General features: G+C 41.5%; 1 protein-coding gene across 5 annotated transcripts in view; it reads left to right on the top strand.

Annotated features, from left to right (window-relative positions):
* The window catches only part of LOC120628412 (P protein-like), a 78,819-nt gene that overhangs the window by 41,320 nt on the left and 20,087 nt on the right, over window positions 1-17,412 (top strand). For all 5 annotated transcript variants that reach the window (XM_039896769.1, XM_039896768.1, XM_039896770.1 and 2 more), the window contains 5 exons: window positions 2,336-2,498; window positions 2,979-3,127; window positions 4,460-4,663; window positions 5,949-6,064; window positions 17,070-17,208. In XM_039896769.1, the coding sequence (XP_039752703.1) occupies window positions 2,336-2,498; window positions 2,979-3,127; window positions 4,460-4,663; window positions 5,949-6,064; window positions 17,070-17,208 (771 nt within the window). The remainder of the gene's footprint in view (window positions 1-2,335; window positions 2,499-2,978; window positions 3,128-4,459; window positions 4,664-5,948; window positions 6,065-17,069; window positions 17,209-17,412) is intronic.

The following is a 17,412-nucleotide window of genomic DNA, read 5'->3' as shown; positions in this document are numbered from 1 at the left end:
TTGACCGGGGGTGCTTTATAATCGATACTGAGTCCAAAACCGATTTTCATTTAATTTTTGTCTGTCTGTCCGGGAATCACGCGAAAACTACTGAACGGATTTAAATAAAATTTGGTATAGTGGTAGCTGATATTCCGGGTCAACATATGGAATACTTTTTATCCCGATACAAAATAAGTTCCCTCCGGGAAACGACATGAAAATTTCTATCAATTTTACTTCATAGCGCCGTTAAATTTGAACCAATTTTAATAATTCTTTTTTTATTTGAAAGCGTATACTATCAAACATGTAGTGTCTAATTTTACTGAAGATCTGATAAATATTGTCGGAGATAAAGGAATAACTCTTCACAAATAACAGCAAGTGGCAAGGCATATGGGACAACGATCGAATGCATGCGTACCATACTTCTTAATATTATAAATGCGAAAGTTTGTGAGAATGGATGTATGGATATATGTATAAATGTACAAAAATATGGATGCTTCACAAAACAGTCTGTCTCTACACACTCGTAACAGCATTATGACACATATCTCATAAATATTTACCATTAAAGAGAATTCACATGTCCATGCTTACAATGGTCCACTTGTTACACTTTATGTTTGTTTAACGTCGTGAGCATTGCTTCGTTTGAAACGTAACAAATCGTATACAAAAGATGCTACGGCAATAACGTGTATTTTATTTGTCTTATGTTTCACTGATCATTAGATATTGTGAACAAGCTTCAATAACTACTTTGGGTTCCTTTTTTTATTAATGGTAGGCCAGCGCTTGACGTCAATCATGCACGTTAGAAAGCAATGATGAGGTTTTGGTTGAATCACGCTTGCCTAGAAAAAGCCTATTCACTCTAGCCTTGAAGGTACTCAAATTATACGTGGCAGGAAACACAGTTGCTGGCAGAGCGTTCCACATCTTAGCGGTGCATCAGAAACGTGGATAAAAAACGTTTCGTGCGTGTTGATGGAATATCTACCACATAAGGATGCCAACACTCACGGTGTCTTGCTGTTCTGTGGTAGAACGGGAAAAAGTTATAAATTACACCGTACGAATTATCCTGCATTTCGCAGAGTATAGTTAAGCTTATGTAAATTTTTAACATATATTTTATTTTTTTATTCTCTACAAGTATCTTGCTTGCTGGTAAGTGTATATAGTCTAAGATAGTAACGGGCTAACATGTCAGGGGCATGTCAGTTATATTAAACCCATACAGCTAATTAGTCTACGCGACATCGTAACGGAACGCTAAATTGCTTAGTGGCACATCTCTGTCAGTACTGTTAACTAACCACGTCCGAAACCTCGTACCAGTCAAGACCAAAGAAAATTTAGAAATTATAAATTTTCCGGGGTTCGAACCCAGGACCTAGCCCCCTAAAAACCAAAGCGCTACCCGCTGCGTCAGGGAGATCGTTAAAGAGTTCCTTCTTCTGTGTATTTCTTGAGCTTTTTAAGCCTTTCTTAAAAAGCTCAAGAAAAGCTAAGCCAAAGATTATATGAAGGTCCTTAAATATAGAGCTAGGCTGGAGATAAAAATGATACCATCTTCATAATCATCACCAATTGACGGCCACTGCTAAAGGTCTAGGTCACATAGGTCTTTTGTAGGCAGTTCGCTTGCCTCCAGCGGCTCCCAGCTTCTCGCCTGATAGCTGATGTCATCTTTCTACCTTGTTGGGGGCCGACCTACGCTACGTTTGCCATTGCGGTTACGCCATTCCAGCACCTTAAGACCCCAACGTCCATCGGTACTCCGAGCTATGTGGGAATAGGGGATTTCCACGTGTTCATAAAGCTGCGGCATTCTTCATTTATGTTTTACTAGCTGACCCGCAAAACTTTGTCTGCAGCAAACATCTATCACTAATAAATAGTGATCGATGTTTTAATATCTTAAAAAAACCTTCAACCAACAAAAAGCTGTTATTGTGACGTTAACAGTTAGGCATATAGCCTCGGGGGTTTTTTTGTAGATAATAATGATTACTTTAAACATGTAGTACATAATTTTTATGAAACATCAATAATTTTCGCGGCGTATGCCAGTAACGCTCCAATTCGGTATGATATATTAAACAAACATCGTTATATTTCAGCTATTGCCGGCTAAAGAAAACCATCATAAAATATGAACTAAAACCTTTCGCATTAGTCACTCTGTTCATTAGTGAAAACCGTATGGAATTTTTTCAGACAGACAGACGCGGCGGGTTACTTTGTTTTATAATATGCAAATTGTTGTGTATAAAAGGCCTTCCAAACCAACAAGCAGACATATGTATAAAATTGTTATTTTGTATATTGTTATTTTTTTCAGAATTCGACGCTGTGGATCATTAATATTCAGCCGGATGACGTCATAAACTTTTCGCCCAGTGCATCGGAATCACAAACCCTTGTCCTGGAGAAACACAGAGGCCCTAAAAAGGAACGAAGGCCTTTGAATACAACTGCTGAGAATTCCTCTTCGGGTAGAAACGGTATGCTTACACTTCTTCTTCTTCTTTATGTGCGTTTTTAATTTAAGCAATTTAAATATCACTTTATTCGACGGTGAAGGAAAAAATATTTGTAATATAGTGATGTTCTCAAAGGTTTGTGGAGTCCACCAATCCACACTGGGCCAGCGTGGTGAACTACCCCTTCTCATTGTGGAAGGAGACCCATGGCCTGTAGTGGGCCGGTAATGGGTTGATTTGATGATGATATGATAACAAAATCCTGCTGGCAGTGGTGGTTTTTTTGAGTTACACAAAGATTTTAGGGTAGGCAGAGCTTTTGTGTATGTATGAAGTGCACGCCGCTGCCTGCTGGCTAAAGGTCGACTAATGCATGCCTAAGTTAGATTATTATCTGACCCAACAATGTCCTCCTCCGATATCCGGGGTCCCATTGAGTATAGGTAGGTAGTATAGGTACACACCAGAGTACTATGCCCTAAAGTCTCTTCCCTCTTCCAGAAACCAGTGTGTACCTCCGCATGAGTACCAGTAGTAACAAGGCCGTACCTTTGACGGTCAGCTACCAACTAAATCCGCTGTCAGAAGAGGATGGCATCATTTACGCGTCTATACTGCTCTGCGCTCTGTATATCTTGATTATTTTTGAGGTAAGTTCACTAGATATATGGTAAATTGTTACTGGTTCTTGTTAAAATCACTTGCTTTAACGGTGAAGAAAAATATCGTGAGGAAACCTGCATGCAGCAGTTTGAATTCCACCAATCCGCACTTGGCAAGCATGGTGGACAATGCAAATACGGTATTTTTTTACGTCAAATTCAAATTCAAATTCAAAATTTCTTTATTCAAGTAGGCCTATCACAGGCACTTATGAAGCGTTCATACATATTTGTTTACATAATTATAAGGCGCTGGTGATAACTTCGTTCGCCAACTTAAATCTAAAGCTACGAGGGTTCCAAACGCGCCCTGGTCTAAAAAGAGCCCACAACAAACTTAGCCGGGTAATTTTTTTTTTTTGTTATCACCATCTTCCAGTAAATTTATATTAAGCATAGCTTAATAGAGCTAGAGCAATTCACACCCAAGCTTTTTTATCGTTTAAATAATCCTTAATATAATAATAGGATTTTTCTGTAAGCTTACGTTTTATATAAACTTTGAACTTATTGAGAGACATCTCAAAGATTTCATCGTATCAGAAGTTCGATTTTTCACAGCTTCAAGGTGTTTTAGACCTGATGGTTTAAATTACAATTCCATACCTCCACGCATTCCCGTGATAAGGACAGACAGACAGTCCGACATCAAAGTGATCCTGTAAGGGTTGGGCGGCCGTGGGCAGTGGGCAGCGACTCTGCTTTCTGAGTTCAAGGTTCAGGGTTAGATTCCCACGACTGGAAAATCTTTGTGTGATGAACCTGAATGTTTTTCAGTGTCTAGGTGTTTATATGTACCTATTTTATAAGTATTTATTTAACACAAGCTACGCTTATTTTTGGACTACATGACGATGTGTGTATGCTCGTAGTATATTTATTTATTATTTATTTATAAGCGTTCAGTTTATTCCTTTTGTCGTACGGAACCTTAAAAACGATACATTAGGTTAAACGGGTGAATGGTGTTGTCAAGCCAGTGGCAACTGGTTTGGTTGTGCCGGAGATATTATGTGAGAAACAAACAAACAAATTTATAAACAGATAAACGGCCGATTGGCGCAGTGGGCAGCGAATCTGCTTTCTGAGTCCAAGGCCGTGAGTTCGATTCCTACAACTGGAAAATGCTTGTGTTGATGTACATAAATGTTTTTCAGTGGCTGGGTGCTTATATGTATGTATATTATAAGTATTTGTGAATATCATTCACTAAAATACTCATCAGTCATCTTAGTACCCATAACACAAGCTACGCTTACTTTGGGGCTCGATGGCGATGTGTGTATTGTCGTAGAAAAAAAACTTTCTTTGTTTTTTCAGGTAGTAAACAGAACCATTGCCGCTTTACTATCATCGTCTCTTGGAGTAGCTGTACTGGCTCTGAGCGGCGCCAGACCCTCCCTGCCCGAGCTCGTCTCCTGGCTGGACATGGAGACACTGCTGCTGCTGTTCAGCATGATGATCCTTGTGGCTATACTTGCTGAAACTGGATTATTTGATTACCTGGCTGTTGTTGCTTTTGAGGTAATGAATTTTAAGATAGATATACTAACTTTTCACAGAGAATGTACAAATAAAAAGAAATAGCTAAATCTCTGGCTCAGTGAGCGCTGTGGGGCTATAAGTGGGGGCCCTGGCTTCGGCCACGCTAAGTACTAAGACGTATTGAAGGTTTTCGTTTTCTGGTACGATTACATGTAGACACCGTTCTGGTGTATAGATTTAATATGCCATACAACTAACCGGATGGCTAGTTGCTATCTTGAACTGCATCATCACATACTGCCTGATGAGATTGCAGTCAATGGCTAATTTGTAATCATATAGAAATAAAGAAGTAAATACAAGTAGACATTTTTATAATCTTTCCTTTCCTGATTGATATACAAAACAATACATACATACAACGTGTAACCGAATTACCGAATAATGTTGTAGGGTGCATTAGTATATTTCATAAGCAATCACTCTTAATAATATTAAATCAAAAGAAACATATTTATATTTCGATACAAACTAATGCAAAACATTCTAAGTGTTTACATGTGACAACCCTATAGAAGATAAAACAACGACACGCGCATAGTTCCTACAGAAGTGCCAGGAGGTACTTTATTTTAATTTTGCATATGATGTTAGGGCTGCATCTGATTTCTCACAGCATGAAACAGGTCTTCGGCAATTTACCCTTTACGCAAGTTTCGTTCCGAAACCGCTGTTGAGATGTTGACTTTAATAATTGAAAATGAATATTTTTAAAGATTCCGCAAAACAATTATTCATGGTAAAGTCCACATCTCCTGAGGATGCTCTGATTCGGAGCGAAACGTGCGAAGGCGGTACATTTGACGGCCGACTGGCGCAGTGGGCAGCGACCCTGCTTTCTGAGTCCAAGGCCGTGGGTTCGATTCCCACAACTGGAAAATGTTTGTGTGATGAACATGATTGTTTTTCAGTGTCTGGGTATTTATCTGTATATTATTACTATTTATATGTATTATATTCATAAAAATATTCAACAGCTATCTTAGTACCCATAACAAAAGCTACGCTTACTTTGGGGCTAGATGGTGATGTGTGTATTGTCGTAGTATATTTATTATTTATTTATTTATTTATTAAAAAAAAAAAAAAACATTGCCGAAGATCTGTTTCGCGATAAAGATTGATGATAATAGCACCATACAGATTCTCCTGCTTTAGGTGGAGTATAGCAAATTAATCTTAATTTTCATAATAATAAAGCTTCGAGAAAATTGAGATAATTTTGTTTCGAGTGAGATAAAAATTATGTGTTATAACTTCGAAGGTAACTGGAGGCAGGACGTGGCCACTTATCAACTGTCTCTGCTTCTTCACCGCCTTCTTCTCTACGTTCTTGGACAACGTGACAACTGTCCTACTGATGACACCGGTTACTATAAGGTAAGAAGTTCATCTTGAATCCGAAGTATTTTATTAATTTTTCGCAAGGACAGTAGTTGATAACCACCCTGGCAAACTTGCTAACCGCAAAAGAAAGTGATATTTTAGTTTTTATAGCTTTTTTTTATTTTATTATACTACAAGTTAATCCTTGACCTAATCCCACGTGGTGATCAGTGAGGATGCATACCGGAACGCTAAATAGCTTAGCGGTACGTCTTTGTCGGTAGGGTGGTAGATAGCTGCGGCTGATGGCTCCCTCCAGAGTAGACCAGAGAAAAAATTGAAAATAATAAATTCCCAAATCTCCCCTGCCGAACCCTGGACCGCCAACTTAAAACCACGTCGTCAAAAACTTGCTTGCTTTAAAAACGCACATAACTTGCTGGGTGTCAAACTCTGTCTCCCGAAAGTGAAATCGAAGTCCTACCCTCTGTGCTATCACCGCTTCTTATAATCTTTATAATATGAGATAATTTCATGCACGCGCATACTAACTTTTCTGATATAAGTGCGTTTTATTATATATCACTTGCTTCAACGGTTGCATCGTCGCAAGGTTGCCTGCCTTTCGGTATTCTATAGGATATATTTCGGAGAGTGTGCTCAAGAACTATTTGATCTGGTTCCCCCCTCGCCTTTTTACCATCGAACCGCGAGGCACCGGAAGGATCTGCATCCCTACGTGGTCGATATACCGCGGACGCGTACGAAGCGCTTCGCATCTTCGTTTCTAATTCGCACCGCTAGGATCTGGAATGCTCTTCCAGCTTCCATTTTCCCCAGTTCTTACAACATTAGTACCTTCAAATCAAGAGTGAATAGGCATCTTCTAGGCAAGCGCGCTCCACCTTAGGCTGCATCATCGCTTACCATCAGGTTTGATTGCAGTCAAGCGCTCGTCTAGAAATATAAAAAAAAAAAAAAAAAAAAAGTAAAGGGAAACGTTGCGTCGTGAGGAAACCTGCAAGCCTGAGTATAATATTCTCAAAGGTGTGTGGAGTCCACCGATCCGTGCTGGGCCTGCGTGGTAGACTGCGGCCTTAACCCCTTAACATTGTGACCTACAAAACTGCCATACTTTGAGTGATTTCATTCAAGAAATTGACTACTAAACACACTTACCGCCGCTCCTGGTCGAGACTTTTTACGAGTCCACTGTCGGGGTGCGATTCCTGGCCTTCTGCGCCACCCTGCAAAAAGAAAAATAATTAATTTCACTGGAAAATTTTTGGACTTTTTCCGAGTTTCTAAATTTTCAAACAAAATTTCCACATAAGCGTGTGCTCCTCACTGGACTGCACGACACCCGCACGCGCGAGAGCGGCGCGCACGCGAATTTCGCACACTTTAGACTGTCTAAAAAGACAAAAATTTTGAACCGAGGCTTCATAGGCCCTACAAAACTGCCATACTTTGAGTGATTTCATTCAAGAAATTGACTACTAAACACACTTACCGCCGCTCCTGGTCGAGACTTTTTACGAGTCCACTGTCGGGGTGCGATTCCTGGCCTTCTGCGCCACCCTGCAAAAAGAAAAATAATTAATTTCACTGGAAAATTTTTGGACTTTTTCCGAGTTTCTAAATTTTCAAACAAAATTTCCACATAAGCGTGTGCTCCTCACTGGACTGCACGACACCCGCACGCGCGAGAGCGGCGCGCACGCGAATTTCGCACACTTTAGACTGTCTAAAAAGACAAAAATTTTGAACCGAGGCTTCATAGGCCCTACAAAACTGCCATACTTTGAGTGATTTCATTCAAGAAATTGACTACTAAACACACTTACCGCCGCTCCTGGTCGAGACTTTTTACGAGTCCACTGTCGGGGTGCGATTCCTGGCCTTCTGCGCCACCCTGCAAAAAGAAAAATAATTAATTTCACTGGAAAATTTTTGGACTTTTTCCGAGTTTCTAAATTTTCAAACAAAATTTCCACATAAGCGTGTGCTCCTCACTGGACTGCACGACACCCGCACGCGCGAGAGCGGCGCGCACGCGAATTTCGCACACTTTAGACTGTCTAAAAAGACAAAAATTTTGAACCGAGGCTTCATAGGCCCTACAAAACTGCCATACTTTGAGTGATTTCATTCAAGAAATTGACTACTAAACACACTTACCGCCGCTCCTGGTCGAGACTTTTTACGAGTCCACTGTCGGGGTGCGATTCCTGGCCTTCTGCGCCACCCTGCAAAAAGAAAAATAATTAATTTCACTGGAAAATTTTTGGACTTTTTCCGAGTTTCTAAATTTTCAAACAAAATTTCCACATAAGCGTGTGCTCCTCACTGGACTGCACGACACCCGCACGCGCGAGAGCGGCGCGCACGCGAATTTCGCACACTTTAGACTGTCTAAAAAGACAAAAATTTTGAACCGAGGCTTCATAGGCCCTACAAAACTGCCATACTTTGAGTGATTTCATTCAAGAAATTGACTACTAAACACACTTACCGCCGCTCCTGGTCGAGACTTTTTACGAGTCCACTGTCGGGGTGCGATTCCTGGCCTTCTGCGCCACCCTGCAAAAAGAAAAATAATTAATTTCACTGGAAAATTTTTGGACTTTTTCCGAGTTTCTAAATTTTCAAACAAAATTTCCACATAAGCGTGTGCTCCTCACTGGACTGCACGACACCCGCACGCGCGAGAGCGGCGCGCACGCGAATTTCGCACACTTTAGACTGTCTAAAAAGACAAAAATTTTGAACCGAGGCTTCATAGGCCCTACAAAACTGCCATACTTTGAGTGATTTCATTCAAGAAATTGACTACTAAACACACTTACCGCCGCTCCTGGTCGAGACTTTTTACGAGTCCACTGTCGGGGTGCGATTCCTGGCCTTCTGCGCCACCCTGCAAAAAGAAAAATAATTAATTTCACTGGAAAATTTTTGGACTTTTTCCGAGTTTCTAAATTTTCAAACAAAATTTCCACATAAGCGTGTGCTCCTCACTGGACTGCACGACACCCGCACGCGCGAGAGCGGCGCGCACGCGAATTTCGCACACTTTAGACTGTCTAAAAAGACAAAAATTTTGAACCGAGGCTTCATAGGCCCTACAAAACTGCCATACTTTGAGTGATTTCATTCAAGAAATTGACTACTAAACACACTTACCGCCGCTCCTGGTCGAGACTTTTTACGAGTCCACTGTCGGGGTGCGATTCCTGGCCTTCTGCGCCACCCTGCAAAAAGAAAAATAATTAATTTCACTGGAAAATTTTTGGACTTTTTCCGAGTTTCTAAATTTTCAAACAAAATTTCCACATAAGCGTGTGCTCCTCACTGGACTGCACGACACCCGCACGCGCGAGAGCGGCGCGCACGCGAATTTCGCACACTTTAGACTGTCTAAAAAGACAAAAATTTTGAACCGAGGCTTCATAGGCCCTACAAAACTGCCATACTTTGAGTGATTTCATTCAAGAAATTGACTACTAAACACACTTACCGCCGCTCCTGGTCGAGACTTTTTACGAGTCCACTGTCGGGGTGCGATTCCTGGCCTTCTGCGCCACCCTGCAAAAAGAAAAATAATTAATTTCACTGGAAAATTTTTGGACTTTTTCCGAGTTTCTAAATTTTCAAACAAAATTTCCACATAAGCGTGTGCTCCTCACTGGACTGCACGACACCCGCACGCGCGAGAGCGGCGCGCACGCGAATTTCGCACACTTTAGACTGTCTAAAAAGACAAAAATTTTGAACCGAGGCTTCATAGGCCCTACAAAACTGCCATACTTTGAGTGATTTCATTCAAGAAATTGACTACTAAACACACTTACCGCCGCTCCTGGTCGAGACTTTTTACGAGTCCACTGTCGGGGTGCGATTCCTGGCCTTCTGCGCCACCCTGCAAAAAGAAAAATAATTAATTTCACTGGAAAATTTTTGGACTTTTTCCGAGTTTCTAAATTTTCAAACAAAATTTCCACATAAGCGTGTGCTCCTCACTGGACTGCACGACACCCGCACGCGCGAGAGCGGCGCGCACGCGAATTTCGCACACTTTAGACTGTCTAAAAAGACAAAAATTTTGAACCGAGGCTTCATAGGCCCTACAAAACTGCCATACTTTGAGTGATTTCATTCAAGAAATTGACTACTAAACACACTTACCGCCGCTCCTGGTCGAGACTTTTTACGAGTCCACTGTCGGGGTGCGATTCCTGGCCTTCTGCGCCACCCTGCAAAAAGAAAAATAATTAATTTCACTGGAAAATTTTTGGACTTTTTCCGAGTTTCTAAATTTTCAAACAAAATTTCCACATAAGCGTGTGCTCCTCACTGGACTGCACGACACCCGCACGCGCGAGAGCGGCGCGCACGCGAATTTCGCACACTTTAGACTGTCTAAAAAGACAAAAATTTTGAACCGAGGCTTCATAGGCCCTACAAAACTGCCATACTTTGAGTGATTTCATTCAAGAAATTGACTACTAAACACACTTACCGCCGCTCCTGGTCGAGACTTTTTACGAGTCCACTGTCGGGGTGCGATTCCTGGCCTGCTTGCCCACCCAACCCGCCCTACCCGCCCTATATCGGTTACTGTGGGTATAGGAGAGGAGCAATACCATAAAGAGACCGCCAAAAATTTTTATTGACATATCTTGGTTTTGCTCCCAGGCATTTTGTTAGAGACAGTTTGGGTTGCTCTATACACAGCCCAAACGAAATAATTTACTATTAATTAATGACTGGAGGGCTTCTTACACCCCAAAATTAGGTTAGGTTAGAAATTATAATAATTATTGACAATTGGACACTTTACACCCTTAAATAATACATTTGGTTAGTTGTACTGATTGGACTACTATTGGAAGGCATTATACACCTCCAAATATTTTAAATAGGTTAATCGTGAGCGTGCAGTTACCTCTTTCTCCGAAATGGCAGCAAGAACATCTAATGCGAACAGATCGGCAAACTTTGCTAGCATCAACGTAAAACATGCAGATACAGAACCCCGAAAAAAGCTTATCAAGCCACCCTCTACGGAAATGCCCTTCTTGGTGAAGTCAGCTGCTGAGGGCCCCCTGGAAGAGCTGGGAATCGTTGCGAACCGGATTTTTCAGGAGGCAAAACTCCAGCTTGAACAGTCGGGTAATATAAAGTCCACAATTAAGGAGACGGTAATAGAATGCCTGTCTAGCCTCTATGCTATTGCATTGAGGCTCAGTGGCGGAGCACCGTCTCCTGCTGTACCGACTGTTACAGCTGCAGACCTCGCTAGAGACGTTATGGCGGAGTTAAAGCAGCAACGGGAACTGGTGGTCGCAGCTAGGTGCGATATGAGTGCCGTCAGGGACCAGGTTCAAAAAATGAACGAAACTGTAGAAAAATATAAGGTCACTGACGGGACATCATATGCAGCAATGGCGGCGGCGTCCAGACCTGTTGGTGCTTTTCCACGGCCTCGTCCTGTTCACTCGATGGTGGTGTCCTCGGTGGATGCACACGACACGAGCGAGGATGTAATAACCAAGATTCGATCGGCTGTGTGTGCCAAGACCACGGGGATATGTGTTGACAGACTGAGGAAAGCTCGTGAGCAGAGGGTGGTGCTGGGTTGCCGGACTCGCGATGAGTTAAATAGAGTGGCTGAAAAGCTGAAATCTAGCAACCCAACGCTGCTTATGGAGGAAAAGGCAAACAAAGATCCCCTGATTATAATGCACAACGTCCTGAAGATTAATACAGATGAGGACATCCTGGGCGCCTTGAGAAGGCAAAATTCTGGCATACTGGGGGTGATACCGGATCAGGAATACAGGGCTAGCGTAAGGTACCGCAGGAAAGCCAGAAATCCGTTAGAAAGCCATGTAGTCCTCCAAGTTTCACCGCCAGTATGGCAGAGTCTAACTGCCATAGGTAAAGTGCACATAGATCTTCAGCGAGTGGTCGTCAAAGATCAGTCTCCGTTAGTGATGTGCTCCAGGTGTCTGGTATACGGTCACGGCCGAAAAAACTGCAAAGAAACTAAAGATACCTGCAGCCACTGCGCGGGCTCGCATATTCGTAGTGAATGCCCGTCGTGGCTGGCTGGAGACCAACCTACCTGTCGCAATTGCCAGAGCGGTAAACAGGACCGAACAGACCACAACTCCTTCGACGAGAGTTGCCCGATAAGGAAGAAGTGGGATGCCCTGGCGAGAACGAAGGTAGCCTACTGCTAAAGGCGCACACGGAAAAACTCAGGAGGCTCAAGAATTTGGGACGGACGGGGTATACAAGGTCGTCCAAGCTAATTTACAACGAGCGAAGCTGGCTACGAAGGAACTTATCCTGGAATCACAAAAGAGAGGGGTTAGCTTCGCGATGGTGCAGGAGCCGTATGTTGGAACAGAGGGAGAGCTTGCTCAAATGAGAGGATATAGGGTGATCCAGAGGACGCGTTCAAGGACAAAACCAGTAAAATCTGCAATAATAGTGTTGGATGATGACATTGAAATTACTCAAGAACCAACACTTACTACGGAAAATATAGTAGTGGCACTCCTTAGAACGCGATCTTGGGAATTATGCGTGGTATCAATCTATTTTGAAGACAGCCTGCCGATCGAGCCTTACCTGGAACACATTAAAACGATAAACAAAAAGATGTACCCGAATCACATAATAATAGGAGGAGACGCAAATGCATGGAGTACGTGGTGGGGCAGTGAGACGGAGGACCATAGAGGAGAGGCTATGATGGGCACAATTGAGGAGATGGGGATGCACATCGTTAATGAAGGGCATGAACCGACCTTCTTTACGATAAGGAATGGAACTGTGTGCAAAAGCATCGTGGATATCACAGCGTGCAGCCAAGAGCTGATTGGATTAGTTTCTGACTGGAGCGTTGACCAGGGTATGACATGCTCTGATCACAATGCTATTACGTTCACAATCCATCTGAAGAAACCAACCGGCACTAGAATCCTGTCGACCACAAGAAAGTATAACACACGGAAAGCTAAATGGGGAAAGTTCAAAGAGGTTCTGGAACAGGAACTTATATCAAATAAAATTAATGTTCCAGAAATAGAAAAGGTAGGGTCACCAGAAAAATTAGAAGAAGTAATTAATAAGTACGTAAATAGTATAGGCAAAGCATGTCAAGAAGCAATACCACCTATAGGGAAAAAAACAAAATTTAACTTACCATGGTGGACCGAAGAGTTGAATAACTTGAAGAGAGAAATGGTCACGAAGAAGAGAAGAGTGGCGTGCGCAGCTCCAACCCGAAGACGACACGTTGTGGAGATGTACCTGAAAGCAAAAAAGAAATATGAACTGGAAGCGATGAAGGCTCAGACCAAAGGATGGAAAGAGTTTTGTGGGACACAGGATCGGGAAAGCCTCTGGGACGGCATATACAGGGTAATAAGGAAAACCTCGAAGATACATGAGGACCATTACCTTGTGGAGAACGGAACGGTTCTGGACCCCAAGGGCTCAGTCAGGCTTTTGGCTAGGACGTTCTTTCCACAAGATACAACGGAAGAAGACAATTCTATCCACACTGAAACTCGCAGGATGGCTGAACATAGCATAGCAGAAGCCCAAGACTGCATTAAAGATCCACCTTTTACAACCGAGGAACTGATGGAGGCAGCCAAAAGCTTCAACCCTAAAAAAGCACCTGGAGCGGACGGGTTTACAGCAGATATATGTGTTGCTGCCCTCAAAGTAAACGTACAAATATTTTTGAGTTTGGTAAACAGGTGCCTCTCCTTATCTTATTTTCCAGTATTGTGGAAGGAGGCCACGATAGTGGTCCTACGGAAGCCAGGAAAAGATGATTATAGTAAACCAAAGTCGTATAGGCCCATAGGACTACTATCGGTCCTCGGAAAAATACTGGAGAAGATGATAGTGAAGAGGATTCGTTGGCACCTGCTACCAAAACTCAATACGAGGCAGTACGGTTTCGTTCCTCAGCGGTGTACAGAGGATGCACTGTACGATCTTGTCCATCACTTGAGGGATAACGTGAAGGCCAAAAAGATCAGCATAGTGGTTTCACTAGATATTGAAGGGGCTTTCGATAGTGCATGGTGGCCAGCAATCAAGTGCAGATTAGCGGAAAAGAAATGCCCCTCAAATCTACAGAAAATAACTCACAGCTACCTGGAAGGAAGAAGAGTGAGTGTGAAATATGCCGGGGAAGAATTTGGCACTCAAACTACAAAAGGCTGCGTGCAGGGGTCCATAAGTGGTCCAACTTATTGGAACATACTTTTGGATTCCCTCTTAAATGAGATAACTGACCAAGGTACATATTGCCAAGCTTTTGCGGACGATGTGGTTCTTGTATTCTCGGGGTTCAACATTACGGAAATTGAAGGAAAATCTGAAACTGTGCTGCAAAGTGTGTATGACTGGGGTCTTTCAAACAAATTAAAATTTGCACCACATAAAACCAATGCTATGGTGGTAACAAAAAAAATGAAGTACGATACCCCACGCATACACATGAGCAACATACAGATAGAAATAGTTAAAGAAATTAAAATATTAGGCCTGTTAGTAGATGAAAAATTAACATTTAATAACCACATTAAAGAGGTATGTCGTAAAGCTACTAACATATACAAACCATTAGCAAGAGCAGCCAAAATTAATTGGGGATTAAACTCCGAGACTATTAGAACCATATATGTGGCGGTTATCGAACCCATAATCATGTACGCGTCCAGCGTGTGGGCACCTGCCACACAAAAATTGATGACACAGAAGCAGCTAAACACTGTCCAGCGGAGTTTTGCTCAAAAAATCTGCAAATCGTATCGCACTGTCTCATTAAACGCGGCCTTAATACTGGCTGGTCTCATTCCATTGGACCTGAGAATCCAAGAGGCATCCCAATTGTTTGAGGCAAAAAGGGGAAGACCGCAGCCTACACTTAAAGGCAGAAAGATGGAAAAAAGGGTCAGCTTCCTGAACGCTCCGCATCCGTCTGAAGAGGTGGAGGTGAAGTTTCAGTGTCTAGAGGACCTTGAGCCGGAAACTGTGGCGAAACATGCAATCACGGGGTTTAGGATATTCACTGACGGCAGTAAAATGAATGGTGGAGTGGGTGCAGCTCTGTCCTGCTGGGAAGCTGGAGAGGAAATAATGTCCAAGAAATTTCGTCTCGAAGCCTTCTGTACAGTCTTTCAGGCGGAGATGTACGCACTGTACCAAGCCACTGAAGTTGCCTTAAAAAACAAACAGGAATACAGTGAATATCCTAAGCGACTCAAGATCAGCATTGGAAGCCCTCGGTAGCACTAAAAACTCCCATCCACTAGTTTTTACAATCAGGAGAAATTTGAGTCTCCTGAGGGAAACACAAACGATTACTCACCTTTTCTGGATACGTGCTCATGTAGGAGTGGATGGCAATGAAAGGGCGGACTTTCTTGCCAGAGAAGCAGTCACTAAACTAAAAACAAAGTCTAGTTACGACAGATGCCCAATCTCATTCATCAAGAGAACCATTCGACAGAGTATCCTCGATGAATGGGGTAAAAGGTACAAAAACGGAGAGACTGCAGCCGTGACGAAAATCTTTCTGCCATCAGTGGAACAGGCAAACAAAATATTAAAGAAGATCACGCTGTCGCCGCTACTTACCCAGGTCTTCACAGGACACGGTGGGTTTTCAGAGTACTTGCACAGATTTAAGTGTAAGGACGATCCCGGCTGTGTATGCGATGAAAATGTTGACGAGACAATTTTTCACTTGTTGATTGACTGCCCGCAGCACAGCAGAGCACTCGAGGACCTGCATCAACAAATACACATAAATCTCTGCAAGAACTCCATTCCAGTAATCCTAAATAATGCTTCTGCAAGGGATCCATTCTTAAATTACTGTGTTAAAGTAGCCAGAGTAGCAATAGAAAGAAATAGGACACAGTAGTAAAAGACGCAATGTATAATTTATATTATAAGAATATAAAGATTTACATGTGTAACATCGTAGTGCCCTATCTCTTTCTACTTCTACTCAAAATCTGTAACAAATATATGAATAAACAATAATAATAATAATAAATAAATAAATAAAGAAATAAACAATAAATGGATAAATAAAAACATAAATAATTAAATAAATATATAAATAAACAAACAATAAATAGATAAATAAAAACATGAATTAATAAATTAAAAATAATAATATATAAATAAACAAATAAAAAAATACTGAATTAAAAGTTAAAAGGATACAAAAGGTCTCCGACCACCACATCGGAGGAAATCAGCGCTCCAGGAAGATGGAGTAATAAAAAAAAAAAAAAAAAAAAAAAAAAAAAAAAAAAAAAAAAAAAAACATTGTGACCCGTACAAGTAGTGGGCCAGTAATGGGAAGATATGATCGTGGTGAATATGATTATAAAGATAATTTTTTTGATTTTTCATTGTTTGTATGTAATGGATAAACAAAAAACTACCTTACCATTTTAAAAACTCTTGCACCTATGAAAAACTACTTTTTCAGTAAGTAACGTAGGCTATACTTTATTTTCAGCCAAAATAAATCCATTAACGGCCGATTGGCGCAGTGGGCAGCGACCCTGCTTTCTGAGTCCAAGGCCGTGGGTTCGATTCCCACAACTGGCAAATGTTTGTGTGATGAACATGAATCTTTTTCGGTGTCTGGGTGTTTATCTATATATAATAAGTATTTATGTATATTATTCATAAAAAATATTCATCAGTTATCTTAGTACCCATAACACAAGCTACGCTTACTTTGGGGCTAGATTGCGATGTGAGTATTGTCGTAGTATATATATATTTTTTTAATTTATTAACGAGCATATATTTATTTATTTTTTTTAATTTATAACCGACCGACCTACGTTAATACGAATTACTATGTACCTAACTGCAATACAAATATTACCTCACACAAGTCCATCTAAAATTACTGATTTGTAAAGCAGTTTCTACACAGATAAAGTCAACTAGAAATAGCAGTAGTTACGGTTTTTATAAATTGTAGATAATGTTCCAGATTGTGCGAAGTGATGCAACTGAACCCGATACCGGTGTTGATGTCAATGGTCATATTCAGTAACGTAGGGGGCGCTGCGACCCCCGTCGGTGACCCACCCAATGTCATTATTGCCAGCCATAGGGCTATATTGAACGCGGTAAGCATTTCTCACCCGACGAGGCAAAGATTGCTTATACTTAAAACTGGTTGTTAATACTTAAAACATTACATAACTGTGCTTACAGAAGATTAACATAGGTTTAAACACATTTATTATCAAAATGAAACTGTTCCACTTCGTTAGAAATGAAAATTAACATAATAAATTGGTAACATATTATCTATTGGGATACGAAATAAA

Source organism: Pararge aegeria, chromosome 12 (assembly GCF_905163445.1).
Source record: "Pararge aegeria chromosome 12, ilParAegt1.1, whole genome shotgun sequence".
NCBI classification, from domain to species: domain Eukaryota; kingdom Metazoa; phylum Arthropoda; class Insecta; order Lepidoptera; family Nymphalidae; genus Pararge; species Pararge aegeria.
This window is presented reverse-complemented; position numbering and strand designations above follow the sequence as displayed.